Genomic DNA, 24,278 nt, shown 5'->3' with positions numbered 1-24,278 from the left:
AGGTCTCTGCAGGCTTTTTGATTATGCTTGGGGTGATGGTGTAGCTACTAACGGTTAATCTGTCTCGTGTTTTGTGTTTGACATTTATATGATTTTCAGTGACTAATGCCCATGTGTGCAGCTAGTAGATCCTCTGGGTCACAATTATGAATTGAACATTTTGTTCTCCATGGTATCTTTTGGGTAAAATATTCATTAAGCTCCATTGCAGGAAAGGACTTGAAGCGCATGCTTAACTTTTGTCTTCCATGGGATTAAAGGGTGTGCTTAAGTCTTATGTTAATAGAGACACTTTACTGTGTTGTGAGGGACTCTGGAAGATGTCTTAACTTCCAATATTGTAGGAATGGTGTAGATTGTTCTACTGATGTCACACTGTTCTCTAATCTCCTGCTCTGTACTCCCCACAGGTGTATATTATCAAAGTCACTTGGTCCAATGGTTCCACAGAAGTCATTTATCGACGGTACAGCAAGTTCTTTGACCTACAGGTAAGAATCTTGCCATTCCTTCTGTTTTTTGTTTTTGAGGTCCCATACGAGAGCATATAGCTTCCTCTGCATTAAGGATTGCATTCCTTTTTTGCATTCTGCAAAGATTTGTTGTTTTAATTTAGGAGGCTGATATGTGTCTTAAGTAAATATTACATTTAAAAAAAGTAACAAACTTGAAAACAAAGCCATTGGCTAGAAGGTCTTGTAGCTGAATGGTGCAGGGTTGGTTATATGCAGTTTCATCAGTTCGGGAAAGTGGCTTAAAAAAACAATGGCCAGAGGGTTAGGGAGATACTCCTAATTTTAAAATATGCCAAAGCTCCAGGGTGCCTATACTAGTATTGTCTTGTATCTCTCATTAGATGTCTGATGTATAGAGATGATAGTTCTTAACTTCAGAAGTCCATCTTACGTTGTTCAGTCTGGGCACATCATTCGTTCAGTCTAAACTGCAGTTTGCCCTCTTTAACATCTTTCAGCTATTTGGGGAGAGAGACCTACCAAAGCCTTTAATTCTGGGCAAGCAAGAAATTTTTTTTTCCTCAAGTGGAGATGAACCAAAAGGCTGAGCTTTGAGCCACAACACAAACTGAGCTGCTGGAGCCCGCTCTGTACTGATGAGATAGGAAGACCTATACATTAAAATGATCTAGGCAGCTATAACCAGACGACTTACTGTCTGAGCCCCTCCTTGGCTTGTGCTTGGGAGCAGAACTAGGCAGTCCCAGTCCTTGTTGCCTAGCTTGTGTGCAGTCTAGGGTAGCTACATGGTGTTGGTCCCATGGAACCAAATGTCTCTCAGGGTATGTCTACACTACCACCCTAGTTCGAACTAGGGTGGTTAATGTAGGCAACCAAAGTTGCAAATGAAGCCCGGGATTTGAATTTCCCGGGCTTCATTTGCATCTTGCCGGGCCCGCCATTTTTAAATGTCCGCTAGTTTGGACTCCGTGCCCGCGGCTACACGTGGCACGGACAAGGTAGTTCGGATTAGGCTTCCTATTCTGAACTACCGTTACTCCTCGTGGAACGAGGTGTACCGGTAGTTTGGAATAGGAAGCCTAATCTGAACTACCTAGTCCGTGCCGCGTGTAGCTGCGGGCACGGAGTCCGAACTAGCCAGCATTTAAAAATGGTGGCTCCCAGCAAGATGCAAATGAAGCCCGGGATTTGAATTTCCCGGGCTTCATTTGCAACTTTGGTTGCCTACATTAACCACCCTAGTTCGAACTAGGGTGGTAGTGTAGACATACCCTCAGATCAGTGCAATAGAATTAAGGACTTCCACCTAAATCCCTAAGGATTGTCAACGTTAAAAGCTAATTGCTTTCATAAACTTGTTACTGTACATCTGGGCCCACTTGCTGGGGCCTAGCCTGGATGGAAATGCGCTTCAGTTCTGCTTGGAAACTCCTCTGCTTTTCATAAGGAGGTGCCAAGGTCATTTGCTCATGTATGGGCAGCACGGTTTAGCTGCTGCTTGTTGGCTCTAAAGGCTTTCTGTTCTTGGGTCTGACTAAGGTCCCTCATTCAGAGCCATTGTCCTGTGGATGGACAGCAACTGGCTGCATGAATCTGAAAGGGAGGACAAATTGGGATCTCCAGGCATTGAGGGCAATGGAGATGACCAGGAGGCCAGTGGGGGAAATGGAAGTAACAGTCATTTTCATGGCTCAGATGAGTGCTACGGAGCAGGATCCAGTCATCCCACCAATGAACTGTGGCAGAGGAATCTTGGAGGTCTTGTACCAGCTCCCTGCACTCCAGTAACCCCTTTCATGGCATTTCCATCAGAATTAAACAGACAAACCCTGCAAATACGCAGCCACTGATGTAGGCAGGGGTTAAACTGAGCTGTTGTTGGTGTAACCAAGGAAATATCCAAATAGGGAAACTCTGTTAGGCAGGAAACAGAGGCAGGAGCTCAGTGACTTCCTCCATTTCACCCTCTTTCACTGAAGCTCAAAGACCCATCTCCCTGCCAAATACAAGCAGATGTGGCCATCTCCTTCACCCGGGTGTGTGCATGGGGTGGTCTTAGATGCACAGTGTCTTCGTCATTCTCATCTGTTGGTCTGTCTCTGCCATTCACCTGCATTGGGATTATAGCTAGAGATGTGTGACCTTTCCCCTCTCTCCTGGGGCAGAACAGTATAGTTACAAAGAGCTTGAGAACATCTGACCTATGAGGAAAGATTTAAATAAAAACCTAGGCATATTTAGTCTTGAGAAGAAAAGTGACTTGAGTGTAGACTAGGGATATCATCGTAAAGATGACTACACGATTAACCGATAAGCCCAGGCTTATTGGTTAATCTTGTTGAATACATGCATTCCCTCTTCCCCCACTGCCTCTGTATCAGAGGCAGCAAGTGGCGGGGAGTGGGAGCTGGTGCCAGTAAAGAGCTGGCTTTAAGCAGGCTCCCCATGAGCAGCGCATCCACCTGCTCCTCCCCTCCACGCTGCTGCCTTGTGGGCCAGGGGGTTGGCTGGACCCAGTACCCATGGGTATCTGGCTTTCAAGCAGGCTCTCCTTGCATGCTGGCTGTGCAGACCTGCCTGCCCCCCCCCCCCCCTTGCTGCCTCCTGGAGAGGGAGCTGTCAGGAGTCGATGCTGGGGGGAGCTGGCTTAAAAGCTGTCCCTCATGCCAGCACCAGCCCATGATGCTGCCTGCCTCCATGCTGCTGCCTCTATCAGGTAGAGGCAGCAGCGTGGGGTGGGGAGGCTGCTGCAAAACAGCCTCTTTCTGCAGCAGGCCAGAGCTCCTCATGGACAGAGGCTGCTCTGCATTAGGAATGTTTAAAATGAGATTAATCAACTAATCGAATAGCTGATAGATTTCCATTGCCTATTGGATTAGTCGATAAGAGCACTTCCTCTTTGAAATGTAGGAAGAGCTGCCCGGCGTTTGCTACGTTTCAAAGGCGGAAGTGCAGTGCAGCTTTCCACCTTTGAAATGTATAAGAGCTCCTGCTGGGGCCCTTGTACATTTCAAAGATTGAAACACTGCATGGAGCCTGGGGCCAGTGGTCTTGTGCATTTCAAGGGTGGAACACCACTGCTGCATCCCTCTCCGCTCCCACAGAGCTGGAGCAGGGAGGGAACTGGCTTTTAAGGTGGCTCCCACAGAACCTCCTCCTCTCTCCCCTTGCTGCCTCTTTCTGATAGAGGCAGCAAGGGGGGAGGGAAGCTTTTGCTTATCGGATAGTCGATTAGTTGCCTACATCCCTACTCCACATCCCATGGAGCAACCTCTGTCTGCAGCAAGCCTGGACCTGCTGCAGACAGAGGCTGCTTTGTGGCAGCAGCCCCTGTCCGTGGAGGGTCCAAGCTCCCCACAGACAGGCTGCTCCACGGCAGTAGCCTCCAGCCACAGGGAATGCGGAATCCCCACAGACAGGGGCTGCTGCCACCCTACGCTGATGCCTCTATATCAGACAGCAGCGCAGGGTGGCAGTCAGCCACTTTGCGAAGGGGGCTGTTTTTTAAACTGGCTCCTCTGGTGGACTGGTCCTGCCTGCCACCATGTGCTGTTGTCTGTGATAGAGAGGCAACAGTGCAGGGTGGACAGGGGCTCTGGGAGTGTACTGACTGCCAGCCCCACCCCCGGGACTATAGAATACTCATGTAACCTCCAACATTTCATGCGGTTACACAACTATTCGATTACACCAGTGTTTCTTAAACTGTGTTCCGCGGCACACTGGTGTGCCACAAGGCAGTTGGAGGTGTGATGTGGAGAACAACAAAGTTCAAAATGGCCATCCTTAAAGGGGCAGGTGCCCTTTTTTGCTCAATAACTCCTCTCCTCCCCCACCTCCCAGCCTTTTTTTTTTTTTTTTTTTTTTTTGCTCTAACTTTTCCCCGGGCGCTCGCGCGCCCCCTCCCCCCCGTTTTTTTTCTCAACAAAAAAAATCCTTGGTGTTCCTTATTTTAAAAAAAAACTTGTTTGGTGTTCCTCGGTCTTAAAAAGTTATGTTAAACATGTTATAAAGGGGATTGTGATCAATTATTCTATGTTAATTAAAAGGTAGTAATGGAAGTACAGGAAGTAATGGGCTTCATCTGCTACTAGATATTAGGAAAACTTTTTAACTCTAAGCATAGTTAAGTACTGGAGTAGGCTTCCAACCGAGGTTGTGGAACCCCCCTCGCTGGAAGTTTCGAGAGCAGTTTGGGGACACATTTGTCAGGGATGGTCTAGGTTTACTTGGTCCTGCTTCAGTCCAGGAATCTCAACACCACTTTAGAGGCCTGCTTCCAGGGCTGGCCCACAACATTTTGGCACCTGAAGCAGGGAGCTCAAATGATGCCCCCATGCCCCCTTGCTGCACTAGCAGCAGACACAATTTTCCACACTCTGGGTCCTAGTGGCACCCCTGCTCCCCCCCACACAGAGTCTGGCACCTGAGGCGGCTGCCTCAGTTTGCCTCATGGTAAGGCCAGCCCTGCCTGCTTCCTCATTCCTGGAAATAAACTTCCCTTGTGGCCACTTCAGTGGTGTGAATTATTAAGAAACACTCAACTTTATTTTCCCACCCACAAGTACAACATATCCTATTTTCTTCTCCTTCGTGTCAGTAACATGCACGGTAGCAAGGCAGATGGTGTTCTGGAGGATGATGATTGTGGTATACCCTTGGGTTACTGCCAAAGGCGATAGTTGCCTTTGGGTCTCTCTCTTCCAGAATCCCCTCCCGCAAAACACTATAGCGCTATATGAAAACTTCCTAAAAGAAGCTGAGAAGGCAGAAATCTCTTGAACTTCTGGTGATCTTATGTGAATCCCTCATGTAGCTTGAGAGAGAGGCATTTTCCAAAGCCTCCTTTCAAGAGAGCACTGACGTGTTAGGCTATCCTGAATCAGTCCCCAAGATGCCCAGGAGTAATCCGCTCTGAGATTAGAATGTTCCTGTCACAGGGTAGCTGGATGTTTTCAGGGGAAATGGTACCTCCATCCCCTGTGTACCAGTGCATATGCTGTCTGCTAGCTCCCAGAACAAGTCCTTATAGTTATATGGGTCAAACACTCCGTGTAAGGCTTTTTTTTTTTTTTTTATTGCAGGGTTTTTTCCTCTTCTTTTCTTATCTGCTTCTTCATTAGACCTGTGGATCACTGATCCATCTTTATAATCTGTAACTTTCAAATTGAAACTTAACTAGAATTCCTCACCATCTCAAACCTGCCTGTTTTGACTGGATGGATGGTTTTGTTACAGCAGAATGGAGGTTCCTACTGTAGCACTTGATACACCAGATGTGAGCTTTTCGGGGCAGAGAGACTCAGTTCCCAAGAAATACAGGCAATAAGACAGATGCTTGGAATGGTGCCTGGGGCATTTGGAACGCTAATCGAGATTGGCAGACAGGGTGGAAACTTGAAAAGGCATGACAACTGGAATCAGATACCTAAATGGCTGTCTTTTGTGAACCAAGGCAGAAGGATTTCTCTCTGTGCCCATGAAATGTTCCTCTAGCATTGCATTTTGGAGAAATTTCAGCCCATTTTTCCCTCTTTTTTTTCCCCCCTCCTCCCATTATCATTACAGTTCCATTAGATGTTGAATTAGGAAGGAACCAAAGAAAAATTAAAAGGTTCTTTTTAATCCTATTGGAACTGCTGCCCCGTAAGGATTGGTTTGCACCTTGTTTCTAAGAAAGCCAAGCAAGTATCCCCACTAACTATGGATTCATGAATTAGGCACATATCTAGGCGATCACTGGGTGTTCATTGTTCCTTACTCTGTACAGAGCCTCTTTCCAAGATGAGTAGGTGAGACAGTGGTTCAGTATCTTGGCTTCCTAGCATTGAAACAATAGAATGTTTCTGGCACATAGTTAAATGCCATGACAAGCTAACCTGTAATCACTGGGGATAGGAAATACATTTCCTGGAGCAGATGATCCCATAACTTCCTGCTGCAGGGCTCTAGATACTTAAGAGGAAGCAACTCATACTTGTCACTGGCAGAGACAGGGTACTACATTAGATAGGCCTTTGGCTAGGGATGCAAAATCCTAGTTAATCAGTTAACTGATTAAACAGCACAGGTGGGGGGGGGACCTGCTGCAGCCCAACTGGGCTAGAGCAACTCCCCCACCCACCGTGGGCAGGGATTGCTCTGGCTGAACTGAAGCACCCCCCCCCCCCCAATATGTGGCAGCTTCCACAGGGCTGGAGCAGCCTCCCCCCTGCTCACTGCGAGAAGGGGGGGAGAGAGAGGAGGGGCCTGGCTGCTCCAGCCCACCGGTTAACTTGTAACCAATAAGAATAAGCTAGCAAGGATGAGGTTTACTGGTTAATCATTCACATCCTTACCTTGGGTCTGATCATATGTATTACAATCTAGTTCTCAGGGAAAGGGAAGGAAGAGCATTGAAGTCCAGATCTTTGATTGCCATACAATTAAAATGTGCAGGGCAAGGGCCAATTAAAATTGAAGAATTTAGGGGGAAACATTTTTTTTTGGCTCTTAATACTCATTTCACATACAAGTGTCTTTTCCTGGTTCACCATGTGTCGGTATTTTTCAATCCTTTTTAAGCTCCTCACTGGAAACTTGCAACACTGACCCACCTGGAGCTATTTCAGCTTGGAACAAGCAGCACAGCCTGCAAGCCAACTGATTCATTTTTTTTTAAAAGAGGTGGTTGAAGTGATGCCTACGCTTATGAAAAAGTTGGCTAATGGCAGTTGGCTAATGGCGTGTGTCCTCTATATGGAAAGGCTGAATCGCCTCCCCTCCCTCCTCAGGGGACTCTCTTCCTCTTGTGTTTACATGCAGCTGAAAAATATTATTATCTTTGATAATTCATCTGCAGCATTTCAGTAACATGCTGTATTAAAAGTGGGCCAGGGATGTTCATTGGCATGGGAGGAGAGTGTTCCTTGTCATCCCACTACATGTGTTGGAATCTTGAAACAGTTAAATGAGACTCCATGTTCTGGGGCCAGAAGCTCAAGGCACTTGCTGGAAGGAATGATACAGTGAGCAGTGCCCCTTCCTTTCCCTAGTCCCCTGTGACTATGCTGCTGCTTCCTCTCTAACCAATAATATTCTTGGCGCCACTTGTCTGGGAATGTCATTGTACTTTACAAAGGTCCAATAAATTTTATCCCCATTGTCCAGCTCTAGACACTGGCACATCCCTTCACACCCCCATGTTCCTTAAAGTCAAACAACTCTCCATCAATCAGAAAAAGAAGCCAGTTCTTCTCATGCTTGATTTCCTGCTCTAACCACTTGAGCCATCACAGCTATTGGAACAAGCAGGGCATGGTGGTGGCAGTTCATGCTGAGCTTTGGCTGAGCATTCTTAGATGCTTCCCATGAGTAGGTCTCTCGGGGGAGGGAGGAGGGACTTTGGAAGGAAGAAAAAAATGTTCTGTTTTGCAAGTTCATTCCTCCTCCTCCTCCTGCCCAAGATTTATTGAATTCAACTAAATTGTGGACTGTTCAGTCAGAGTATTGCCAGTTGCTCAGAGCATGGCTCAACCCAACCACACGAACAAATCACCAGCGTGCATCCTGTGAGGTGGCAAATCATAAAAGCCAAGCAATGAAATGATTTGATGCACGAGAATCCCAACTACATCATACAGTAACATCCTGTTACCAGGAGAGAAGTGAGTCAGTCCCCCTTCCTCTGGCTTCTTCTGTATCTGTAGGCCCCTTCCTTTACTGAGAGTTGCAAACTCTCAGAATCAAGCCTTGTATCCAGCTGCATAAAAGGATGAACTTCCCAAATCAAAATAGAACACAATCCCTAAATAAGGTTCATATCTGTCTCTGAAAGAAACCATTCCCATCTTTTTCTGAACTTCAGAAAAAAGATGCTCGTTACATTTTGTGGAGGGAGAAAAACAATATTATTTTTTCTCTCCACTCCCATGTATTTGTCCAGTTAAATGCTGGCTACCTATTTTTTCTTTCCAAATAACTCCATTTATAGCTTTCCAGCATTGGCAGCTGAGAGAGAGGGAGCACACATTCTATCAATATGTTAGCGCCAAGGCAGGTCAGCTGAGTTATAAATGGCTCTCTGCCATTCTGCTGCTGCGTTCTCTACCTGCTGCCAAGTGCTGCTCTGCGCTGTGTAAGAGTAATGCCTACCTCGGGGAAACATCAGAGAGATTCCTTCTGGAAACAAAGAAACCCTGGTGAGCAGTGTGTGCAGGGGGAGAATATAGGGAAATGGCTTTCGAGGAAGTAAAATTTGATCCATGCAGCTGAATGATCACAAGCAGCCATTTGCGCAACCCTCATTTTCTCCCTCTCTCAACTGACCACCAGCTACAACACCTTCTGTGCACACAAGTATAACAGCTCCCAGGTGTCTGTCTAATATCTGAGTGAGTGGCTCTGGTGTCCTTTGTGGGCTCTGTCTTGCCTCAGTCTGGCCCATGCTATGCTACCTCTTTCTTTAATATGTATTACTGGTAGCTGCTACTTTGGAAGGCGGGTTTCTGGGACCACACTCTATTCATTCAACAGTCTGAGTTGCCTTTCAACTTCTGTGAAAATGTGGCAGAGCAGCAGGAGATGGAAGGTAAACAAATCTCACTAATCCGGTGGGTAACATGGTACAAGTTACACATCAGTCAGTGGTGGTGAACCTGAGAGGAGCCTGTGTTGGGGAGCTGGAAGACAGGGTAGCTTAAAATAACAGTTTTGACTCTTCCCTGAGACTGAGCTAAGCTGTTTTGCTGGGGTTTGGTGCATGTTTTTGTGTATCTTATGGCAGCAGCTTAGGGAATGAACTAATGTCCTTCCAGCCCACAGCTAGTTAGTAAACAAGCTCTAGACCAGTGGTCTCCAATCTTTTTAACCATTAGATCACTTTTTCAATTTAAGTGCAATGGAAGATCTACCTCAAACCCAAATACCCTCACCCCACTTCCTTCCCATCCCTTCTTTGAGGCCTCACCCTGCTTATTCCATCCTCACTCACTCTCACCAAGCTGGGTAGAGGGTTGGGGTGCAGGCTTTGGTCTTGGGCCAAGAGGTTTGGAGTGTGGGAGAGGATCCGGGCTTAGCCTAGAGGTGGGGACTGAGATCCAGGAGGGGTATCAGGGAACAAGCGCTAGCAAGGAGTTTTGGTGCAGGGGGACTCGTGTCTGGGGCAGGAGGTTGGCTGCAGGGGGTGGTTCGGGGCTGGGACAGGGATTCAGGAAGCAGGCTCTGGCAGGGCACTGTTTAACTCAGACTGCTTCCGGGTGGTGGAGCAGTGGGGTTAAGGCAGGCTTACTCCTGCCCTGACCCTGCACCACTCCTGAAAGCAGATGGCATGTACAGCCATGGCTCCATGGCACCATGTACTGCCCCTCATTTACAGGCACTGAGCCCTTAGCTTCTACTGCCCACTGTTCCCCATGTTTGATCAATGGGCATTGCAGGAGTGGTGTTTGCAGGCAAGGACAGCATGTGGAGACCCTCTGCTCTGCCTTTCTCCGGGACTGCAGAGACATGCCAGCCACTTCCAGGGGCAGCAGTTACCACAGGGATAATTACTCCTGCCACAACTGGTTAGGCATTTTAGAACTCACTGCTCAAAGCATAAGAGAGAAATGAAAATTATGAAATGCACAGACCAGTCAAAACCTAAAAAAACGTACTTTGCAGGCAGTAAAATATGTAACAACAACCCCCCATATATGTATTGGGTCAGGGATGAGAGGGAAGGACATTGTGTGTTTGCAAGAATGACAGACACATACACACATAGTGTGTGAGTGACAGAGATTTGCATTGCCAACTTCCCTCCATCCCCTTCTCCCTGTGTGGAGAAGGGGTATAGAAGTGGGGAGAGGAGGGACACCTTGACATCACTGCCCCCCTCTTTCCCTCCCACATCCTGCACAACAAACAGTAGGCTCCCAAGGGGCAGGTCGAGGGCAGGAGCAGCATGACTGGGTGGAGGGGCAACTGAAGTGCTAGCGCTTGATAGCTTCCCAGCCAAACCAGTCAGGATCACCTGTCAGAGGCTCCAAGATCTACTAGTAGATCCTGATCTTCTGGTTGGTGACCACTGCTCTAGATGTTCAGCTGCACCATTAAGAGGTGAATCTGAAAAGGCGAACAAGTGACTCCTCCCTCACCTGCTTCATGCTTAGGGGGCTCCGATCTTGAGGATCTAATGCCCTAGTGCACTCGACTGACAGGAGCTGGTTCATTAGTTGCTGGCAGAGATTTCTATGGGACTGGCTGATAAGTCTCCAAATCAGGCTGGTGCCAGATGAACCTGCAAGTTTATGCTGTGGCACAAGCTCTTTGTCCAAAGGACTCCGGCTTGATCAAGAAACATGGACTGGTGCAGCAGGCTTGCTATCTGGTCTGTATTCCATCAGCAGCAAAAGACTTAGTGCTTAGTTTTAATAAAATAATTAGGCCCCATTTGAATCATTAGCATAATGTTTACATAATACCATATCTCAGCCACTTCTAAGGCCACCGTTTCCACAATTTTGAAGCACTTTAATCTTTTTAATGCACAGCACCCTTGTGAATAGGGGAGTGCTGTTATCCCTGTTCAACAGATGGGAAACCGAGGCACAGAGACTAAGTGATTTGCTTAAGGTAACACAGGAAGTTTTGTGTTTGGCTCAATGATTTGCTCTATTTCCCAAGTTTTATAGCTAGTATGTGAATCACTAAACCATCCTTCCTGCTATTTGCATGGCACCATATAGACAGGAATAGAGAAGGTCTGATATCCAGATAATATGATTGTGGGAGCACTGAAAATTTCTTAAAAGGTCTTTATCCCGAGGAACCATCTACAGTTTGACCACAAGACAAAACAAATTGATGAGAATTGTATTTAATATTTCTGTTCTCCTATGTATCAGGAATGTCCAGTCATTCAGAACTACTGGCTTAAAGTCAAGGAATTCATAACAAAATGTAAGTCACAAGGACTTATGGAAAAATACAGATGAACATAATTACTGTAGCATGTTGATTGGAGAGGGGGAAAATCTCACAATTTGGTAGCATCAGTTTTGGGAAGCAGTAAAATGGTGGGAGAGGAAAATTGCCTCAACCGGATTATAAACTCTGCATTTGCTGGCTGTCACACCAAAGGCACCTAACAATTTCTAAGAGCACTGAACAATGTTAGCAAAATGTGAAGACCATGAGATCCCATAGTCTTCTTGATCATTGAAATAACAATGGACCAGAAAATGATGTGTGGAAAAAGATAAAGGAGAGCATTCACAGGCAGAGACAGTCTCTTAACCTGAAGACTCAAATATGAGAAATTCATGTTAAAGCTGGCTCTTTTAAAATCCTAGTAAAACAATTTATAGAACCAAAAATGATTGACTGAGATTATGTTAAATGAGGTCTGGAGAGAAGGATTTCTGCAACATTTAGCTAATAAATGAAAAGACACATTTTCCCCCTGAAAAAAGCTTGCTGCTACATCAAATCAATGGGAGTCATGCCGTGAGTGGAAGCAGGATTAGATTCCCCAGTGGAAGGAGCAATTTTCTGCTAGACATTTATTTCCACTCTGATGTATGTAAAATTCCCATTAAGCAAAAGCTTCTCCTCCTTGGCCGAGAAGTGAGAGGTTTTTATAAGGGGGGGTCTGTAAAATTAGGAGAGCATTTATTAAATTTAGTGAGATAAACCTAAAAAAATGAATAGGTCACTTAATTTAGAGCTTAAAAAAATAAGAGTGTGTGTTGAGAGGGGGGAGGACTGAGTCCCTGTTTATACGTGTGTAAGGTTCATACATGCCCCAGACTCATCTCCCTTGCTGACCTCAAATGCCTTTGAGCTGCTGCAGTGAAACACAAAGAGCTTTCTAACACTTCATAGCTGAGTAAGGTGTCTGGGCATTTCGGGCACTCACTGACGTGAACTGACCGCTAGTAGTCAGGAGCCCCCTCCAAAACACACCCCCGTGCTCCTCCCCTTCTCCCCCCCCCCCCCCCAGAGCCGGGGATTGGATGCTGTTGGCTCTAAGTCTGAAGGATAGGTGGATAAACTTCCACTGTGATGCAGTGAGCACTGGGGTACAAGCTGGTCCCATGTGCTTCACAGTTAAATCCTTATATTGCACGTACACAGTCGGATCAGGGTTTTCTATTCATGGATTCAGGTGGGTTTCCTGCTCTGCAGCACTTTCCTTTATGGGCCTGGCAACTTTGGCCCTGCTCCTGTCCTTGTAGAGCATGCCAGGGTGAGGTGCTAAAATTGAGAGGGAAATGCACATCCTCTTCTTGGTACTCCTGAATTCTGACTCATCTCTCCTTTTCCCTGCCATTCCCTTGCTGTCAGGCCAGTTGAGGACTAACATGATGCTATAATCTGCCACTTCCAATGCCAGCTGTTAATAATAGGTCTCCTAGAGCTTTTACTTGGAGGGCTCCGGGCATGTAAAACACGACTGAAGCCTCATTGCCCTCTAGGGCAGTGGTTTTTAAACTACAGGTTGCACCTTAGTGCTGGGTCATGGAATGTCAGGCACTGGGTCTCATTACTGCAGGGTGATCAGGTGACCAGTGGAGGAGGGGGATGGCACTGTAGACTCTGCTGCATCCCAGAAGCAGTTGGCATCAGGTCCCGCTCCTAGATGGGGGGGGGGGGGGGAGTATGCACAGGGCTCTGTGCACTGCCCCTGCCCTGAACACTAGCTCTGCACTCTCATTGGCTGGGAACTTGGGACAGGCTGCTTCTGGGCTGCAGCATGGTCTGTGGTACCTGGAGAGGCAGGAAGTCTGCTTTAGCATCCCCACTGCACCCCTGATGAGGAGCCGCTCACGATAAGCTCCTCCTGCCCCAGGCCTGACATACACACTCACCTCCAGCCCCTTCCTGGTGCCCACATGCTAGTCAAATTGTGTTGGGTTGTGGGCATCAACAATTTTCTTCAACTGGCTCAAGAGAAAACAGGTTTGAAAACCACTGCTCTAGTGCAGTAGGTTAGTATTATTCATCCTCCTCCTTTCTGATGATGTGGACAGTGAGGTTGGAGAATTGAAATGACTTCCTGAGGGTCACCCAGTGGCTCTGATAAAGAGTGGAAAACAGAACCCCAGACTTCCAACTCTCTGCTTTGCCCTGCACAGGAGACCATGCTCCTCATTAGCTTCCACTTGTATTGAACCTGCGATACACCTGGCTGCTTGTTCCTATCTATAATATCCAGCATAACTTTTTAAAATGTAATTACTAAGCTCTGTGGAAATGACCCTGCCTTGAGGTGCAATCTGGAAGGCCTGCTTTTCTCAGGCTCGAGGCCAGCAGAGGCCAGCTGCATTGAGCCTGTGAGGCTGCACTGTCCCCTGGTTAAGGGGAGAGCTTGCTGAGAAGAGTGTTGGATCTGCCTCTTAGTGATTCATGCATTCCAGCAGGCTGGCTAATTAAACATAAAGGAGAAAGGAAAATGTGAGGCGGTGCCAAAGAGCTGGCAACAGTTTTTCCTCTCTCACTCTCCCTCTCTCTCTGGTCCAATGGCCACTTCTTGTTCTCCTGCCAGCTGAGGCCAGATTTGCAACTTCTGTGCTACTGAAGAGCTAATTTGGTTTGTAAATAGAACCCATTCTGCTGTACTTCTGTAGCTAAAAAAACTGAAAAAACAACGGAATAGTCCTGCAGCACCTTAGAGACTAACAAAATACGTAGATGGTATCATGGGCACAACCCACTTCTTCAGATGAATGGAGTCAAGGGATCCAGGGTACAAATAAATAGCAGAGAAAGAGAGGGGATGGGCAGGGAAAGAGAAGGAAAAAATGAAGAAAAAATATTGTCAGTTAGATGACACGAGGCTGTCATGAAGAGACCTCCTCAGACCCTATACTACCAGCACCCCTAGCTATCTTTGAGGCACTACCGACTTCCTGAGGAAACTACAGAACATCAGTAATCTTCCTGAAAACATCATCCTGGGCACCATGGAAGTAGAAGCTCCGTACACCAACATTCCACATGATGGTGGATTTCTGACCGGATGATACAACTGCACACCTGGTTACAGAGCTCTGTATCTTTGTCCTCACCCACACTATTTCCAATTTGGGGACAATTTATATCTTCAAGTGAGCGGCACAGCTACGGGCACTTGCATGGCCCCACAATATGCCAACATCTTTATAGGAGTACATCTACACAGAGGTATCCCGAAATAGCTACCCCGTGTCTTAACAAGCCGCCCATTATTTTCATGAGGGTTAAGGGATGTCTTGAAATAGTACATTAGAGGCACCAAATTTCAAAATAAGCTATAGAATTAGAATTGAAGTAACATACACAGTTGCCATAGCACAAATTGTATACAGGCAGTCCCCGAGTTACGCGGATCCGACTTACATCGGATCCGCAGTTACGAATGGGGCTTTTCTTGTCCCGGAGGACGGGAGCGGCGGGACGCCCAGATGAGCCGCGGTCCCGCCGCCCGCGTTCTCCGGGGTGAGAAAAGCTGCTCCCCATCTCCTTGGTCTGCTGGTCAGACCAGGGAGACAGGGAGCAAAGCCTCGGAGGCCACCCGCAGCGGGACAGCTTCTCTATTTTGAAATAAGTGCTGTGTAGACACTCCCTGTTTTGAAATAAGCTATGCAATTGGTGTAGCTCAATTTGTGTAGCTTATTTTGTGTTAAGCCCTGCTGTGTAGATGCACCCTAAGGTGCTGCAGGACTATTAGTTGTTTTTTCAATTACAGGCTAACACGGCTACCCCTCTGAAACTTCTTGTAGCTAGTTGGCCAGTTGTCTTACCATGACAGCATCCTCAGATAGAAGAGGTGTGGCACCTTCTGCCCCCCGTGGATTATGGAAACTAGGATTGCAGATTAGGCACTAGAACTACAGATGGGAATGCGGGCTTCTGTTGCTAAGATACTCTCACTAAGAGGAGCCAAGGCTTCTCCCTGTCATAACTCCCATTCTTTGAACTGAGGAGCTTCAGTTAACCATGGGGTCAAGGGCACCATACCTTGTAGTTCACTTCCAAGTGGTATTTCATTGGAGATGTAGTCTGGGTGCTTTATTCCTCTTCTCCTTTAAAAGGGTGCTGCTGCAGCATGTCTAGAGAAGATGCTCTCTGCCAGATTCAGGCAAATTTTTTGGGCCGAGGGTCACATCTGGGTAGGAAAATTGTATAGCGGGCCATGAATGTGGGGCTAGTGTTTACTTCCATTGCAGCCTTGAAGAAAAGCCATCATTATGGAGTCATCGCTGTCTGCCTACCAGCAGGTGGTCTCTCTAGTCCCTTTGATTCTCTGTTTTATTTTTGTTACTGCTCTTCACTCTCCAGTTGCTCTGAATGGGATCTCGATGTGCTATAGCTTTTATGAACGGTTCAGGTGCAAACACAAAAAGCTCATTTCTGCCATTTTGATGTAAGAGTTTTATTGGTCGGGCCCTACCAAATTCATGGTCCATTTTGGTCAATTTCATGGTCATATGATTTTTAAAATATTCATATCTGTAATTTCACGGTGTTGTAATTGTAGGGGACCTGGCACAAAATAAGTTGTGCAGGGGTCACAAGGTTACTGTATAGGATTTTTGGTACTGCTATCCTTACTTCTGTATAGCTGCTGGCAGCAGCACAGAAGGAAAGATGGCCTGGTGTGGTACTGACCCCTTTAATTCTGCGCTGCTGCCTGCAGAGTTGGGCTGTTAGTCAGCAGCCACCATTCTCTGGCTATCAAGCTCTGAAAGCAGCAGTGCATAAGGGTGATGTGGGTATGGTATTGCCACCCTTACTGCTGCTGGTGGGAGGCTGCCTTCAGAGCTGGGTACCCGGACAACATTACAATCACTGCTCTAAAAACAGCAATGCAGAAGAAAGTGTGGCAATACCATGACCCTACCAAAATACCCTTATCCCCCTGCAACTCTATTTTGGGTCAGATCCACCAATTTGAGGAACACTGGTCTCCCCCATAAAATCTGTATAGTATAAAGTAAAAGGCCAGATTTCATGGGAGAACACCAGATTTCATGGTTGGTGATGCGTTTTGCATGGTTATGAATTTGGTAGGGCCCTACTTATTGGGGAAATAATAAATTCTTAAGTTGGGAACCACTCCAGAAATTGTGGAAGTTCTGTTTAGAGCAAATGCTTTTTATTTTTTGTTTCTGTCTTGGTCAGTTTGTTTTTTGTCTTGCTCAGATTCTAATCTAATGTGACCTTCATTCTAGAGGTGGCTGAGAGAACTTTATATAAAATGTGTGGCTTCTTAAAATAAAGCTTGTGGATTTTTCAAGCTGAAAAACAATTTCTGTAAAATGTAACAAGGATCTTAATTAGGGATGTAGATGACTAGTCAACTATCCAGTAAGCATAAGCTTATAGTTGACTAGTCCCTCGACTAGTTGCTTCCCCCAGGAAAGGCGCAGGAGCTGGTGCTGGGGGGAGCTGGCTTAAGTCGGTTCCCCCCCAGTACCGTCTCTACGGGGGGCAGGGGAGGCAGGGAGTTAGAGGGGAGCAGGCTTGAGCCGGGAATCAGACAAAGGCTTTCCAGGTTTGCCTCTAATGCTTGCATGGTTAAATTATTCTCAGCAAGGACATTAACATCTCTTGGGTAGCAAGTACTTAAAAACATCAAGCTGGCACCCTGTGGTTTAGTTACACTTAAATTCATGGATTTCATGAATCTGAGGAAGTGGGTCTGGCCCACGAAAGCTCATCATCTAATAAACCATCTTGTTAGTCTTTAAAGTGCTACATTGTCCTGCATTTAAATTCATGGGACAGACCTCAGCCAGGTTGATTTTCTGTTGGGCCTAATGAAATCCAAATGCAATCAAGGGAATGTAGTTGTATTGGGTCTTTTTGTTTGGGTGCATCGCTGCTATTGTTTGGGGTGGGAGGCTTGTGGAGGTTAAGCTGCATTCTCAATATTTAAACTCCCTGAAGTCCTCAAAGTTGCTGCATTCTTCAGCTCTAAGAGCATACCCTAAGTCTCCAGGGGCTGCTGTCCAGAGTAATTTTTGTATTCTCTAACCCCTATGTGGTTCAAGGAATCCATACTGGTTGGCCTCCATTATCTCGCTTTTCCTCTGAGTCCCTGTGACCATTTGTCCGTATCCAGCCCTGTGGTCAGTCTGCCCCCGCCCCCCCTTATGTCCTAGGCCTGCTCAGAACAAATACTGCATTATCTGTTATGTGCAGTAAATCTTTTCAAACCCAGGTTAGGTCACTCTCTTGAATCAGATGTCACTTAGTGGCAATGTACTGGCAATAAGTTGAATTTCCTGCCCATCTTTTCTATTGACAGACACCATCAGATATAGAAATCAAAACTGCAGAGGCTCAAGAATCGCTTTATTATTTTTAAAGGGTATTTGGGAGGTGGCAGCGGCTTGACTATGAAGCTTTCTTTGTAGTATGAGCAAAGCAGACAGCTCTTTGGAAGATAAATCATATGTATCCACTGCCTGCAGACAGACTTCCTTCTGTGGCTGTTTTCTTGGGTTTGCTTAACATAGCACTTTTTTTTTTAATCCCACTCCCTCTGTAAACACTGGAATACAAGTGCAGCTTGTGGCAATCCTGACCACCCATCCAGGCTCTCCTGATGAGAGATGGAGACTCTCTTGTTGCTAAGGCAAGGAATTAAAAAGAGTCGCGGTTAGTGAGTGAAGCATGTTCTCGATGGGACCGTTAAGTCAGTCTATGGCTGGGAAAAAACACATGGAATTAAACAACATAACTGGGACTCCTGTATGTGAAACACTTGAATGTCTCAGACTGAGAGATTTATGGGTAACTAGCAGCTGGATCAGCCCAAGGTGCTTACATCTGTTGGATGGACTCACAGGAACTCGTCTGGTTTGTGTTGTGAATTAAGGAATTCCTGCCGTTAGGATCTTGTTTTATCAGCAGTCTTTTTATTGTTTTAATAGCTAAAGATCTGTGCTGTCAAATATGTGAGCAGCGCTGAACACGAAGGTTAAGGAGCTAGTGGCAAATATGGAATGTCTCTCTTACCTGGAGAGGTGCTTCTTATAGTCCTACTAGTTAAACCTCTTGGGCCTGATTGCTTTTTACATTTGTGCAACTCCATTGACTTCTGTGGAGTGATTCTTGACTTTATATCCACATGAGGTCATTATCAGCCTGTTTCTTTCTTCCTGTGTCCAGCCAATATGAGGATACAGAGCTTCTTGTGTAGCCGTGTTGGTCATTAGTGGCTGGGATGTTGGGAAGAGGAGACTGACTCAACTGTTGTTGCTGGCCAGTGTGTTCCTCTAATTACAACTGCTGCTTCCGGTCTGGGGCTCTGCTTTCACCCTTCTTCTACCAAGATGTCTGATGTGCTGAATAGCTGTGGTGTGTCTGCACACTTGGGCCTGCCATCAGGGTAAAGCTGTAAATAGTGAATTTTGGGGAAATAAAATTGGCAAGCCTTGAGATGCATTGAACTAAGGAAGATATTTGAGAGGGCAGAAAAATGGAACGGAGGAGGGAGAATTGTGAAGTATCTGGAAAGAAAATGGAGTAATTGCCCTTCCTAAGAGTTTCCGGCATGCAGGGCCAGCCTTGAGGCTGAGCAAACTGGGCCCATGCTCAGACGCTGTAGCCAGAGGCTGAGGGGCAACTGAGCCTGGGTGTTGCTGGGCAAAGGGGGTGCAGTGTACTGGGCATGAGGGGCAGTGTGGCAGGACCTGCTGGAAGCGCAGGGCTGAGGTCTGGGGCACAGGTGGGAGGAAAGTGCAAGAGCTGAGATGAAAGGGGCTAGTGGTAAAGAGAGCACAGGGTGGGTGTGCAGGGGTTGGGGAGCCCTGAGTGCCAGGGGAAATGAGAGGTGCTACGCCCCCAAAGGTCACAAGTTTGCCCAGGCTGCCATTTTCCCTGAGGCCTGCTTTGCTGGCATGCAAGTAGCCTGCAACTAAGTGCTTTGTTTAGAAGTGTTTATGTGAGTGAGACGACTCTGGGCTTGTCTGCATGAGGACACTTGGGTCGGGTTGTTTAGAACAATTTGCATAGTGAGGGCAGAGGAGTTGAGAGAACTGGATCAAACCATAAATTCTGTGCATGATAGAAATCACTTCAGCCAGTGGGTGGAGCAGCCCCTCCTCCCCCCACTTCCACCTGGGCACATGGGAAAGTTAAGCAGCATCATCTAAACATGAGAAGTCAGTGCACATAAATTAACCTCTCGTGTTGATGCTTTTCATTCAGGAGAAAAGTGGTCTTAGCTGACTGTGACTTTGTGCATGTGTGAACAGTTTCACTGTTCACTTTGACTGGAGCTGATTTTGCCTTGTGTTTTAAAATACAGAATCAGATGTAAGTACTCCTAGGTTCTGTTTCTACTTTTTTTCCAAGTTTCCCTGAGACCTTGCTCCTCATGTCATTCCTGCTCAGAGCGAAAGTTTCCCTGTATGTAAAAGGCGAAGAATACACGGAGCCAATCAGATAATTTCAGTAATGTAAACTGTATTTCATTATTTCCTTCCCCTAAATTATTCTCAGAGGAGCTTTTCCTGCTTCATTTGTGCCTTTTTAAAAAATGCTTTGAGATCCTTGTGGTGTTGCCACTAATACTGCTTCTGTCACAGACAGTGAAAGCAAGCTGAGCATCTGCCTGGTTCCAGTCCCCAGCAGGGCCAGACTATTGATTTTTTTTTTTTCTACCCTGAGTTTTCTACACTGAGCTCTACATTGGCAAGCACTGAGACTGTCAGGAAATACTTGATGACAGAATGGCATTGGGGGAAGGAAGCATACCAGACTGAAAGTATCTAACAAGTCACCCAGTACAGTACCTTGCTAATCTGTTCCCAAGAATCATTCCAGTGAGAATCCTTTCCCATGGCTTGGATGCTGTGGTGAATTATGCATGGTTTATTGATTAGTTATTCTGTGTGCAATGTTTTTAATGTCTGCAAGGAGCATGTGTGTATAGACTGCCAATATTCAATACCCATTTGTACAGTCTGGGACCTGCATGCAGTGCCCAGATCCATCTGGAAGCTGCAGTGCAATTACCAGAAGTTACATGGAGGATGGATTAATAACATATTGTAAAGAGAATTATGGCTTCTAGAACTTATGCTCCAGCATCTCCCAAACCAAATATGAGAGAGAGAGAGAGAGAGAGCGCTGATTGCTGCTGTGTGATTGGCAGGGAGCAGATGTCATACCTATTTCTCAGAATCGTAAGTTCTCTAGGATTCTTTTAAGTGCTGAAGTTGCTTTCTTCACATATAAACTAGAGCAAAATGCAGGACAATGTAGCACTTTAAAGACTAACAAGTTGGTTTATTAGATGATGAGCTTTCGTGGGCCAGACCCACTTCCTCAGATCAAATAGTGGAAGAAAATTGTCACAACCATATATACCAAAGGATATTTTCTTCCACTATTTGATCTGAGGAAGTGGGTCTGGCCCACAAAAGCTCATCTAATAAACCAACTTGTTAGTCTTTAAAGTGCTACATTGTCCTGCATTTTGCTTCAGCTACCCCAGACTAACACGGCTACATTTCTATCACTATTCTACATATAAACTAGACACATTGCACAAAGGCACAGGGAACATGCACTGATTTAGGACTAGGTACTTGGGCCTAAATTTTCAAAAGAAGCTGGTGATTCTGGGTGCCTGCACTTCTGAGTGCCCCAGAATACCTTAGTGGGGGTGGATTTTCAGAAAGTCCTGAGCACTTGCCCTCTGAAAACTGGTTCTTTCTAAGGGGATCCCATGTTGGCCACCTAGAGTTTGAAAACTCTAGCTTACTTTTTTTCCCCAATACATTGTAATGGCCCTGAAATGTGTTTTGTTGATGTATTTGCATTGTGATTATCTTTCAATGCTGGCAGCTTATCAATTAAGGATCTTTGAGTGAAAATGACTAACCGATTAACTGATAAGTGGATGCTTATCAGTTAAAGTTACATTCAGCAAAACCGCCTCCCTGGGAGTTGGGCAGGTCAGGGCTGCCTGCTCCATTCCCAGAGAGGTCACTTCAGCAGAAGCCATGTCCCTGGGACCAGAGACAGCAGCCACAGTGAAGCCCCCTTCTTGGGAGCTGGGCCTGCAGGGGCTGGCAGCTTCACTCCTGGGAATGCTTCAGTGTGGGCTCTGCAGTATACAGTAAGGATGTTCAGAGGCAGATAATTGACTAATAGTGTAGTTCACACAATTTGTATTAGTCAATAAGAGAAGGGCAGCCTGGCTCCTACTACATTTAAACTGTAGAGCCACAGCAGGGGTATGTCCCAGATTGGCCCAAGCTGGAACAGAGTTGAGACTGCTGCAGCTCTGCATTTTAAATGTAGTAAGAGCCACCAGCTCCCCTCTCCATCAGAGGCAGAGATCTTTAAGCTGGCTCCCCCAACACCGGCTCCTGTTCCTGCTCTGATACAGAGGCAGCAAGCTGGGGGCAGGCAGGCGGGGAAGGGGGGAGTGAGTAGTCAACTCAACTACCCAATAAGCTTTAGGCTTATCGGGTAGCCGACCACTCGCTTCCATCCCTAGTCTAAAGCTAAGCTTTATACCATAGAGCGGGTAACTGTGTAACTGCTGAGATTTTCAGAGGTTAGTTACCTTATTACATATTTTTTAACATTGCTATTCTTGACCACCTGTCGCCTGGCCTGGAGGTACTTCCATTTCTGCTGCTTTGACCCTTTCAGTGTTTCGCCCCTTTGCTACCCTTGTTAAATGAGGACTTTCATGAAAGTTTTACTGATTAGGGATCTCAGTCCCATTAGAAACCAGACCGAGGCTCCAACAGCTGTTGACTGGTCCTGATCTGTGTTCACTACTAACTGGAGTCAGTCACAGGTGAATGCTGGTGGTAGTTTAGGAGGATGTCATCTCTTGGTTGCTGAAGCTGATGAATGGCTGTGGCAGACACTTCTGAGGTTTCTACTAAAGAAATTCCCATGTGCGTTAGTTGTAGGAGTCTCTGATGCTATAATAGTTGGACGCCATTGGAAGGTCAAAGAACATCTACATAGAACACATCACTGGACATTGACTATACCGGAAGGAATGAGCAGGAGCTCAGATACTTCCCTAGTGGATTGTATTTTCCATGGACAGCCTACCCTACATTTTGACTTGCTGAGGCACAATCTATGCTCACTGATGTATTTGCTTTCCAGTACCAACTCTCTATAAAGCTTTCTATGAATCATGTACTTGATTGCTAATATCCAAACAGTATTGTTAAAATTGCACACCTAAAGCTCAGTTATTGCTGATTTTTAAATACTAGTTATATTGTCTGACTCCTAAGCAAAACTCTTATTTTTAGAGAATGCAGGCATGATACCCAAACGTACAGAATCTCTTTTTCTCAACCTATGTACTATGCACATTTTTTTAACATTAGCTTTAATAAAATATAGAAGCTCCTTGCCTGGATGCTGTTGAAGACCCAGTGTTGTGTCTAATTCTCTTAAAATGGAAGGGGGAATGGAGGAGGTTTGTATGACTTCACCTTTCCCTCCCCTCACATCCCTCCCCCCACTCTCCATTGAGGTCTGCCAGTGGGGTATGAAATTATCACTTCTAGACCTGGAGAATGTGCATCGGTGCAGTTTTTCCAGCTCTCTACTAGAGTGGGTGGACTAAGCTAGTGTGCTTACATGCCACAGGAATGAGAGGAACAAAACAGAAGCCTCAGAAAGAATAAACTCTGTGAAATACGGGGACAAGGAGGAGTAGGGCTTACAAGTTGCAAATTCATATTTTAATCACTTCTCATAAATATTGTAGTAGTGATGCCCAGAGGCGCCAGTCAGCATGGGCCTCCATTTCATGCACTTTATGAGACTGACTCTACCCTGTGTATAATGTTTATAATGCAAGTTGCCCTGTCACCTAGTGAGAGGGTGAAGACATACAGGGACAGAATCACTCCACAGCCCTTTTAGGGTGTGTCTACACAGCAGGGCAAAAGTCGAATTAAGATATGCAACTTCAGCTATGTCAATTGCGTAGCTGAAGTTGAAATAGCTTAATTTGGCTTTTGGCGCTGTCTACACAGCAGGAAGTCGAAGGAAGAACTCTCTTTCTTCGACTTCCCTTACTCCTTGTGAAATGAGGATATGGGAGTCAGAGTAAGAAGTCCTCCATCTCGACATTATTTTGAAATAAAGGCTTGTAGTGTAGACACGCACTATGTTATTTCAGCATAACATCAGTTATTCTGAAATAATGCTGCTGAGTAGATGTGTCCCGACATTGCTCCAGGCATGAAGAATCCTCCTCCCTCCTCCTCCTTCTTCCCCCCTTTTTCCTCCGAAGCAGTGGGGAATCGCTCTGGCTAATTCTGGGTTCAGACTGGGAAGAGATTGTAGGAGGAAAAGTCATGTAGGATATGTAGTGTGCACATCCATTCTGGAGGTGCAGCAAATACAGTCCCAGTGACTTTTCTGAGGCTTGAAGATTGTGGGAACCTCAGACTAGTGGATTTTATTTGAAAGAGACTTAAGGAGTTGAGAGAGTGTCTGTCAAGTTTGCACAGACCTGGATATTGTGATTTTTGCCTTGGTGTTTAGTCAGTGTACTTCCAGAGACTGCCTGGGCAACACAGCCTTTGTGCTAGGCCACTTTCTGGTGAAGGGCATGAAGGCTTTCCTTAGTTGTGCTGGCTGGCTAGTTAGAATAGATATTACTTCCTTAGGCATATGGTTTCCTATGATTTCATAAGAAATTCCTTCTGCAGTGAAGGCTGTTGCCAAAGTTTGTAGCCTTCTTTTCTAATCGCATTTACCTCCTAGTCGTCTATTGCTGAGCAATGCTTAAAGTTTCCCATCAATTTTCACAATCCTGCTTCTATGATGCTATTTCCTGTGACTGAG

The 24,278-nt window shown here is 46.0% G+C and overlaps 1 protein-coding gene across 4 annotated transcripts in view; it reads left to right on the top strand.

Moving 5' to 3' along the window:
- SH3PXD2B (SH3 and PX domains 2B) overlaps positions 1 to 24,278 on the top strand; it is a 132,446-nt gene that overhangs the window by 27,287 nt on the left and 80,881 nt on the right. For all 4 annotated transcript variants that reach the window (XM_089769520.1, XM_089769521.1, XM_075900256.2 and 1 more), the window contains exon 2: positions 411 to 491. In XM_089769520.1, coding sequence (XP_089625646.1) covers positions 411 to 491 — 81 coding nt within the window. The remainder of the gene's footprint in view (positions 1 to 410; positions 492 to 24,278) is intronic.

Source organism: Pelodiscus sinensis, chromosome 16 (genome assembly GCF_052426305.1).
Source record: "Pelodiscus sinensis isolate ZL-2025 chromosome 16, ASM5242630v1, whole genome shotgun sequence".
Lineage (NCBI taxonomy): Eukaryota > Metazoa > Chordata > Testudines > Trionychidae > Pelodiscus > Pelodiscus sinensis.
Note: the sequence above shows the minus strand (reverse complement) of the source record. Positions and strands in the feature narration are given on the sequence as shown.